Source organism: Castanea sativa, chromosome 8 (assembly GCF_040712315.1).
Source record: "Castanea sativa cultivar Marrone di Chiusa Pesio chromosome 8, ASM4071231v1".
In the NCBI taxonomy this organism is placed as follows: Eukaryota; Viridiplantae; Streptophyta; class Magnoliopsida; order Fagales; family Fagaceae; genus Castanea; species Castanea sativa.
In genome coordinates, this window is record NC_134020.1 from 52,091,825 (window position 1) to 52,102,164 (window position 10,340).

A 10,340-nucleotide genomic window follows, 5' to 3' on the forward strand; every position below is an offset into this window, starting at 1 on the left:
AGGGTCTTTAATGTGGAGGTGGCAGCCTTTATCTTTGGTATTTCTCTAACATCGGTGCTTCTAGGACATTCAAGGGTTCACCCCCTTTAACCATTGGTCTTGACCATGTCATTCCCTAACCTTTACCATGAAGTCCCGGGTTCTCCGGTGTCCATCCGAAGAGAAATTCACCCTCGGCTGGATCCTCGGATCCTCGGCGTATGGGCCGACCCGTAGTACTAACAAGTTCTAAACCCAAGAGCAGGTCGGCCTTCCTTAGCATGGCCCAACGGCCCATATTCCCATCAGGGTCTTTTTACTCCCCACACAACCCAAAATGGATAGAAAATAAAAACTGCTTTCAAAACTCAATTTGTGAAAGAAATTGAAAACATGGAAAATGTTGTTTTCAGTTTCTATTTTTTAAAAGTCAATGAAAACACGCATTTAATTTAATGAATCTGTCTCATTTAATGAGTTAGTATTAGAGTTCAAATCCTAGTAACAACATATTATAGTATTTTCTATTTTTTTCTTCAGATTTTTTTTTTTAAATTTCAACTAACCAAACAACATGTTTTTTATTTCAAAAATACAAAAAGATTGTCCCTTCTTTATATTCTCAAAAATAAGTTTTTATAAATAGAAAATAAAAACTATTACCGTACCTAACCTAATATTTTTACAGCTTATACCATTCTTTTATAAAATTTTCCATAAAAATAGTATCTGAAACTTCCTAAAATAATTTATTAACTAGATTTCAGCTGGAGTAGGTACTAGAGAGTGTGAAAAAAAAAAAAAAAAATTGAAAACACGACTTCAACTTGACACTTGACAGTGACACAGCTAGTGCAGCAATAATTAAGAAGTCCAAAACAAAATCCACCCTGGCCGGTTTTGCAAACAGAGAATCTCTCAAACTCCTCTGGCGGACATTTCAACTTCTCCCACAAAGAACAAACCTTCAACACCCTCTGATCCCACCATCTAACGGTCCTCGTTTCCTTCCTCCCCACTTAAAAAGTTAAAACCACACACACACACACATAGAGCTAGAGAGAGAGAAAAAAAACATGGCGTCGATGGCGCTCACTTCTTCACTAACCTTACCACCTCGCTCTTTCCCTTCCCTCCGTTCCCGCAATCCCTCCAAATCCGCTCATTTCCTTCCCTCCTTAAGAATTCCAAATCCCATTTCCATTTCCCATTCCCAATTCACTAACAAATCCTTTCCCATTTCACTATCCCCGTTACCAAACAAGTCTAGTAATTATAACAACAAAAAATTATTCACTGTTAAAGCTGCAGCCAGTGGCGCTGCCACGTCAGCCAAGCAGCCGGCGCCGGCGCCGTGGCAAGGGGCGGCGATTAAGCCGCTGCTGGCGTCGATCGCCACCGGAATTATCCTCTGGTTCGTTCCGGTGCCGGCGGGAGTCACGCGCAACGCGTGGCAGCTGCTCGCGATCTTCCTCGCCACCATCGTCGGGATCATCACCCAGCCTCTGCCTCTCGGCGCCGTCGCGCTGCTCGGCCTCGGCGCATCCGTGCTCACCAAGACGCTGACGTTCGCCGCCGCGTTCTCCGCCTTCGGAGACCCGATCCCGTGGCTCATCGCGCTCGCTTTCTTCTTCGCCCGCGGGTTCATCAAGACCGGGCTCGGGAACCGAATCGCTTACCAGTTCGTCTCCTTGTTCGGAAGCTCGTCGTTGGGGCTAGGTTACAGCTTGGTTTTCAGCGAAGCGCTGTTGGCTCCGGCGATCCCGTCGGTTTCCGCGAGAGCCGGAGGGATCTTTCTCCCGCTCGTGAAGTCGCTCTGCGTCGCCTGCGGCAGCAACGTCGGCGACGGGACCGAGGAGCGGCTCGGATCGTGGCTGATGCTCACGTGCTTTCAGACGTCGGTGATTTCGTCGGCGATGTTCTTGACGGCGATGGCGGCGAATCCATTGAGCGCGAATCTGACTTTCAACACGATCAAGCAGACGATCGGGTGGACCGATTGGGCCAAGGCGGCGTTCGTGCCTGGTTTGGTGTCGTTGATCGTGGTTCCGTTTCTTCTGTACTTGATTTACCCGCCGACGGTGAAGAGTAGCCCCGATGCGCCGAAATTGGCGAAAGAGAAGTTGGAGAAGATGGGACCAATGACAAAGAATGAGATTATCATGGGTGGAACTCTGCTTCTTACGGTACATTTCTCTCTCTCTCTCTCTCTCTCTCTCTGATAATCTTATCTATTGGAATTGGATTTTAGGTTATTGACTTATTGATGCTTTGTATAGTGATTTTGAGCTACTCTTGCTATTTGTGCTTTTGTGTGACTATTGTATCTTAAGTAGAGATTTCTTGCTCAATTGGTTGAGGATAATGTGACAGTAGTGTCAATAATGTGCTAGTGTAGTGTCTTGGTCTTATGGGCACATAGCAGAGGATAGTTTGTCTTCTTTCTTGCTGATTGATGCAAGAGTAGCCGAATTGGGAGATTTTTGACGGTTTCGCTGCAGAGGTTATTTTGGATGATTGAGTGTATGTTTTTGTTCAAGAATTTGTATTTGTTATGTTTACTGAATCATGTGTCCATATGCATATGCTAAAGTTTCGATTTTTACAAGATAAGGTGGTCAGAAAAGTCTGACATTGGCACTTACATATCCGAATACCAAATTAGAGTGTAAGTTTTAGTGTTTTGTAAATACCATTTGAAGTTCACTGATGTTTGGGGGAGGGGGGAGGGGGGGGGGTGTACGTGTTTATCCCTGCATGCTACTTACCCTTCTTACAAGGTTGCTATCTTTCATTGATTTCTACCCAAGAGTGTTGGGCAAGCACGGTGGTCATAAATTTCTGCCACTTGGGTTGTTGTAAAGCACACTTCTTGATTGGTATGCATATGTTTGTGTGTGTGTGTCTCCTGCATGTTGCGATGTGTCTTTCTGCAACCAAGTGTCTTTAACTCAATTGTATTTGCATTCCAGAACTGGACTTTCCAAATTCTATAAGAACCAAGAATATTAATGTTTTCTTTCACTGATTCAGTATGCAGTATGCTAATTATTTGACCTTGTAAATGTTGGTCTTTAGCATCTGTTAGTCACCAAATTAATTATCAACTCAAAGACATATTAGGCCAATGGCATTTGGGCCACCTAGAAGTTATTCACTAAATTAATTATGAACTGAAGTGGTATTCTGTTGTTCACCTTGCATTGGTTTGGGGTGGTGGACATTTATGGGGGTTTGGATCCCCAAGTCTTTACCTATGCAAAAAGAAAAGAAAAGAAAAGTCGTATTACATTCTTTCAATATGTATGCAGTGTTATAAATATTTATTTAGTTTCTGCACGTGTTCTTTATTGTGATACCTCTCTCCTCTGTTCTTTATTACTTAAGGTGGGCCTCTGGATTTTTGGAGGGATGCTGAATGTGGATGCTGTCACTGCCGCCATTCTTGGATTATCTGTCCTCCTGGTCACCGGGGTTGTGACGTGGAAGGAGTGCTTAGCTGAATCAGTTGCCTGGGACACCCTCACATGGTTTGCTGCACTCATTGCAATGGCTGGATATCTCAACAAATATGGTCTCATCTCCTGGTTCAGCCAAACTGTAGTCAAGGTTTGTCTTCTATCCTCTTACTGGCATCTCATTGCTTTGTCCCTTTTCTCAATCATGTGTAGATGGTTTGCTCACATCAAAGTGCTTAAACTGTGGGTTTTGGTTGTTGGGTGCCATGACTGAGACATATATATATCATTGACATTACTTCTTAAAATGTCTGAGACTTATCTCAGAAACATTCATCTCCCCTTTCCTTTTCCTATGATTAATGGTAAATACATTATTTGATTTTGAATCCTCTAAATGATACTATAAAAGTTTCAACATTGGGTTTAATGAATTACATGATTTCATTTATTCATAGATGCAGTCTTGCTGTTAGCCACTGATAGACTAATCAGTCTAGCAAGATGCCTTGAACACTTTATTTTTTTTCATAATAGTATCTTGAATTGTTTATTCTTATACCATATGGTGTTTCCTAAAATTTTATTTTTGCTGGGAAAATAATGCTTAGGAGTTGCATTGTAAATAATCTAAATTGATCATCAATAATCTCTTTGATAAGTAAGATGTCAGAATGGAGGGGCAAAACAACGTTGTATCAATAATCTTTTAGTAAATGTGCGTGCGTGTGTGTGTGTGTTTAACTTAGAAATGGAGAGCAAATTGAAGCAATACCTTAAATCTGTGTATTGACCACGAACACACACAGTATATATATTGTTTATTTATTTTCCAAAAGCACTGTATTATGTTCTAATTCCTTTATCACTACCTTCTAGTTTTGATCAGAGATTTAAGTTGCCTTTGCATTAGTGACAAATTATTTCTACCTTCTAGTTTTGATCAGAGATTTAAGTTGCCTTTGCATTAGTGACAAATTATTTCTACTCTTGGGCTTTATTGCAGATATTGTATCTAATCATTATAAAGGTTCTCTAACACTAAGTTAAACTATTTTTACAGTTTGTTGGTGGATTGGGTCTTTCATGGCAGCTATCTTTTGGCATTCTGGTTCTGCTCTATTTCTACTCTCACTACTTCTTTGCAAGTGGAGCTGCTCATATTGGTGCCATGTTCACAGCCTTCTTGTCTGTTTCTAGTGCTCTAGGCACTCCACCATACTTTGGAGCCATTGTGCTTGCCTTCCTTTCGAACCTCATGGGTGGCCTTACCCACTATGGCATTGGGTCAGCTCCTGTTTTCTATGGTGCCAACTACGTCCCTCTTAGTAAATGGTGGGGCTATGGATTCCTCATATCTATTGTCAACATTATTATCTGGCTTGGAGTTGGAGGAGTTTGGTGGAAGTACCTTGGCTTGTGGTAAAGCAGTTGGTCATTAGAATTTGACGACCTAAAGTTTAGTAATTTCTGATTTTTGTTCAGTCCCAGGTGCGATTTTCATTACATGTTTTCTTTTGAGGCAGGATGTTAAATTTATTTCGATTCTTTATCTTAGAAAGAATCTTTTGGTGGCTTCAGTGGACAGACCTTAGGTGGGAAATTGGTATACAGATAAGGTCTATGTAGAGCAGACCATTCGAATTTGTATCTGAAATTTTGACATGGCACGAGTGATAACTGCCTGAAATTTATAACACACTGATTACTTGGATCCTTGAATGATTCTCTTTCTCCTCGCTACACATTTTGTTTGTTTGTTTTTTTTTTTTTCGTTATGTGGAGAAAGGGAAAGGTCATTGCAGTATATATTGGAAGGCTCATACAGTGTAAGGAGATTATGATGGATTTTTTTACATAGAGAAAAAAACCAATTGAACGAGCTTGTGTTCCATTACTAGCATGACCATTCATTGAACATATTATATATGAAAAAAGAATTACCAAATATGATGCCCTTCAACTTGACCATTAAAATGAAATTTTTCTTAACAAGGGCCAAACTCAGGATGAACATGATTGCTTTTTCAGGATGGAAATGGAATTTAAATTAGTCCATTGTGTCTCTGAACCTTAACATATGCCAGTTTAGGGTTTAACAACTTCCTTTTCTGGTGGTTAACCAAGTGATGCGAAATTGTTCTTTAACGCATGCGTACAATTAGATGAGTTAATTTTACTCTGCTTTAAGATTATGAAATTGTCTACATACTGGAATACAGTGATATATTGAACGTAAATAATGTAGTAACATAGGATATGATGACTTATCTAGGGATATTGTGAATCTGATACTCGCATCAATACTCAATATGTTCTCTCTTTTTGTCAAATTAAGCTCCAAAAGTTAACCGTGACTTGGGCTTAGAATCAGGTTGCATTCATATTAGGTTCGACTCAAAAGCTTTCAAGGTGCAAAGTAAAAGCTTGCCAAACGATAATTCTTTGAGTGGGATTCACCACTTTTATTTTTTTTTTAATTTAAAAAAAAAAAGAAAAAAAGAAAAAGAAAAAGAAAAAGAAAAACTAGCTACGAAACAGAAAATAAAGGGAAAGAAAAGTTTGGAATCAAAATGTGAAACTGTGACAAGAAATTTATTTGATAATCAAATGTGAGTAGAAATTGAAAGCAATAATTGTCATTGCTCTTCCTAAGACAAAAAGAAAATTAGTGTTGAAAAGGTAGTCGTATTGTTGAAGATGTTTGTTGGCACCTAACTTGGAAATGACCGTTAAAGCTCTGACCGTATTGTTGAAGCTTTAAGACGTTAGTTGGAAACTAGCTTAGAAAACGAGTCTATTGATTGGACTTTGGAACGTATGGATAGCCCCTGGTCATATACATTCTACTTTTTTCCCTATTGTATTGGTCAATATAACCGTATATACTAATCCATGTATGATGTATCTATAATATTTTATTTCTATAGTCCATTATAACACATGGACACCTATGTAATACATTTTTCCTTAGTTCATGTTTTCTTGAAGAAGAAGAAGAAGAAGAGGGCCTCATCTTCTGGTTTTATGATGAAGAAACAGAAAACTATCTTGCCATTTCTGGGGAAAAGAACCCAAGAAAGAGGAGAGAGACTGTTTTGAAACCAAATAAAGTAGAGTATTACTAACAACTGCAGGTCTTTTAGTAGCGATGGTGCTCTCATTAGGAAACCCAAGACATCCCTTGTGCAGGACAGGCACAATAGTGTGCTGGGGAGGGTCAATTGTTGTCCAATGTTGAGTCATGACATTATAAGTATGGAATGTAGCACAAGAATCGGAACCATCATATTTTTCAGCTACAAGGATTTGTTTCTTATCATGGAGAAGTGCGGAAATCATAATATTATGCAGGCGAAATTCAGATGGAGGACTGAGCAAGAATTCCCAAGTTCCTTAGGTGGGGTCAAAAACCCCCTTCCTGATCCAGGACTCACCAACAAAAACACTATAGAGATAACAAAGGAAAAGAGAGGAAATCATTGTCAATTAATTTTGTTTTTAAAAAATGAGTTGACAGAGAACGGAGAAGGAAAGCAGTGCGTTTTGAAAAAAAGCAAAAGACAACCCCAAAGGAGAAAAACACAGAACAAACACAATCAATCAGATTATCCATTTGTAAGTGAACTTGTGGCTCAAAAAAGTCATAGAATAGAGATCCAAGGAGAAAAACAACCCCCAAAAATAAAACTTTTATGTAACAAACAACAATATTTTTCCCCTCACATGCATAAACTTTGATTCCTTCAGTAAAAAGTAAAAACAACTAAAGTAAGAACTGTACTATCCATCAAAAGTTGAGTTTGAGATGCACAAAGTTAAACAAAAATGGATTTGTGCAGAAGACCCATCACCGAGTGCCAAAATGCATAGAGATGATCAAATTTAAGTAAACGAACAAGATCAATTAATATGAAACAATTAATCAAATGATTATATAGGTGAATCTGCAGTTTCTTTTATTTGATGAGTAATATAACAAAAAGGTGCCAAAAATGTTGCAGCCTAAGTGCATGGAGAGTATAAAAAGGACATCCCTCAGGAAATGAAAAGAAAATCCTAAAATCTAAAGCATCAATAACATAGGAAAGATCCCAAATCTGCAAATGCAGGATGAAATAAGACCCCATAAAAGAAAGCCCTAAATAATTCTAACCTCTACCAAATATTTTTTCTAGCCTTAAATACTCTGATATTCCTCTTTTGACCAGATGGTCTGCTTTCGTTTTTTTTTCCCCTAACAAGTAATTAGATGCTCCAAATCAAGCACAATGGTACAGTTCTGCAGCAGACTAGCTCTCTTCCACAACTTGATTTCCACTCAAATAAGCCAGTAGATTATACTGCATAAAGAAAGAATTGCTCCAATCCTCTTCTAATAATACATTGAGTAGCTGAGAAATCACCTGGAGTTTGGCAACAATGTTTACGCGGTTGCAACAAAATATTTCTGAAGTACGTGCAGCAAGAGAAGTGAAGGTCTGAACTTGATAGAAAGAGAATGACTAAACTTGCTTCAAACCATAGTGTTATACGTATGAGTATAATTTGTTCAGTTTATTCTCCATTCCAAATTTTGAATCTACATGGTTTGATGCTTGAAAGAAAAGGGAAGGGAAAGGGGAAAGATGCTTGAGTGAGAAGAGTTTAAATTGGCATTGAAAAGGAATATGGTTTAATTTCAATCTAATTTGAACATGGATTATATAAGGTTTGTTCAAATGCACAATCGCCATGTTGAAAAGCCAATAAATTACAAGTGTATATAGTACAGAGACAAAAACAACCAAACTCTAAATCCTAGAAAGCTTAATGCCAGAATGCCTTTCAATCCTCCTCCTAGCCATTATCCTTATGCAGTAATTGTCGCTAAGACCCAAAATGTGGAAATTCCATCCAAAATTTAATGATCCAGTTACTCCAACATCATTGGACAAGGCTCAGGGAAAAATATGGAAAGGCAATCCGAAAGCAGGTCTTGCTTTTCTGAGGTAGGGTAGGAAGGAAATTACATGACAATTGTGAGTAAAAAAAACGAGCAGATCATTTTCAAATAAGGCAATGTGTTATCAATACATATGTTTGGCAAAATGCTAGGTTATATGCCAAGGGTAGAGACAAATGGGAAGGTTGTACTTGTAGGTCCCCACAATCTTCGACTACCAAGTGCCAAGGCAACCTCAGCTACTATGTACTTTGTCAAGGCAATAAATCAGACACGCACAAATAACTAAATAAGCAGGGAGGTTCTGGAATTCAACCTGATGAGCTCAAGACAAAGTCATGCGTGCTTGAACAATTTCATGCTGATCCAATGGAAATATACAGCAACCACAAGGACAGGAAGAGTCAAGGGCACTAAGAAGCAGTAATACCTAACACAAAACATATGAAATTTTTTCAAAATAATGAATTTTAGGATTCATTGCAGAACAAAATACTGAACGAGCCCATTATATTTGATAGCCTTTACAAAAGTAAAATTCAATTGAACATAAAAACAACCAAAAATCAATGACACCCAGTAAGCCATTGGGAAAGCCAACGCAGCAAGCATTGGAAAAATTGAAGTTTGAGTATTGATTGCTTGTCCAAATCAAGGAATCTCATGCAGATACAAGATAACAAGTAAAAATGCCATCTGGGTCTAAAAGCTTGAACTAAAGAAAATAGAAAGAGACATGTAGAATTCCTTGCAGCTAAAAAAGCACTGGAAAAATTGAAACTTGAGCGTTGCTTGTCCAAATCAAGGAATCTCATGCAAATTGAAGAAAAAAAGTAATAAGGAGACCTGGGTGTAATAGCTTGAAACAAAAGAATGAGAATGAGAGTGAGTGTGAGTGAAGGGAATTACCAGTCGTTTTGAATGGAGGATATTAGAGCGTTATGCGATGGAGGGAGGAGCTTGGATATAACGGCGGCGAAGAGAAACCCCACGAAGAAGACTGAACCGATTGTGACAAAGAAACAGCCCCACAATTGTGAAGAGGAACTTGAAGAAGGAGGAGATCTCATCTTATTGACGATGGAGCTTTGGAATCTGCTATTTTCATATGCTACACACACAGATGGGAGTTTGGTTGGGTCCATCAACTGAGTCCAGCCCACTATGTGTTAAAAGATCTATCAGAATTTGAAATTAGAATACAAATTTGGGATTATGTGTGTAAATTTAAGTAAATACCACGACATAATTATCTACTAAAATTTGTGTCATATATTCACTTAAGGTTTTTTAATTTTTGTTCAAGTGAATTAGTAAGTTCAAAATATTAAGAATTTAATATAATGAACTATAAAATTTATAAATAAATAAAAAATCAATCACATATGCTCAATAAAAATCACCATATAACAAAGATCACTGCACATTTTTTTATATTAAAAATTAGAAAAAAAAATCATGAGTAGTATTAAATTTAGGCAAGAATTTTAATATGTGACTAATTATGTTTACTTTTTCAAAAAATTAATTTGACTAATTATTTATATTTTTATGATAAAAATTGTGTTTAATTTTAAATGCTTCTATGTATTTACATGGATTACATGCTAGTTACACAATAAGAAATAATTCTCCCAACTCCCAATTCTTCCATGTCTCCGATTTTTTTTATCACTGAACAAATGGATGGTATGCATGATCCAATTTGAGCCACCTAAATGATGCAAAACTTTGTTAAATTAAAGTGATATCAAACAAGTAATTGATGAATATCTCCACCTATCAAAGGACAAGAACTTCTCAGAACTATTCACTTAAATGGAGGGGGGGGGGTTAAAATGAGAAGCTTGCACCCCAAAATGAATCAGTCCCACACCGCTCAAGTAGAAGAAAAAACTATACTTTATAATAGGCATAAATCATTTCCTGATCGCCGAGCTCGGTAGCGTGAGCTTATA

General features: G+C 37.9%; 1 protein-coding gene and 1 long non-coding RNA gene across 2 annotated transcripts; one reads left to right on the top strand and one right to left on the bottom strand.

Moving 5' to 3' along the window:
* The first annotated feature begins 876 nt into the window (after nucleotides 1-876).
* LOC142607440 (dicarboxylate transporter 1, chloroplastic) lies at nucleotides 877-5,159 on the top strand. The gene is made up of 3 exons (XM_075778939.1): nucleotides 877-2,165; nucleotides 3,367-3,588; nucleotides 4,501-5,159. Exons 1-3 carry the CDS (start codon nucleotides 1,056-1,058, stop codon nucleotides 4,861-4,863), a joined length of 1,695 nt encoding a protein of 564 aa, XP_075635054.1. The 5' UTR covers nucleotides 877-1,055; the 3' UTR covers nucleotides 4,864-5,159.
* Nucleotides 5,160-7,370: 2,211 nt separating this feature from the next.
* LOC142607117 (uncharacterized) lies at nucleotides 7,371-9,537 on the bottom strand. Its single transcript, XR_012839239.1, has 2 exons — nucleotides 9,292-9,537; nucleotides 7,371-8,812 (listed from the first exon to the last, which is right to left on the bottom strand). It is a non-coding gene; the product is annotated as an uncharacterized LOC142607117 (long non-coding RNA).
* Nucleotides 9,538-10,340: the final 803 nt, after the last annotated feature.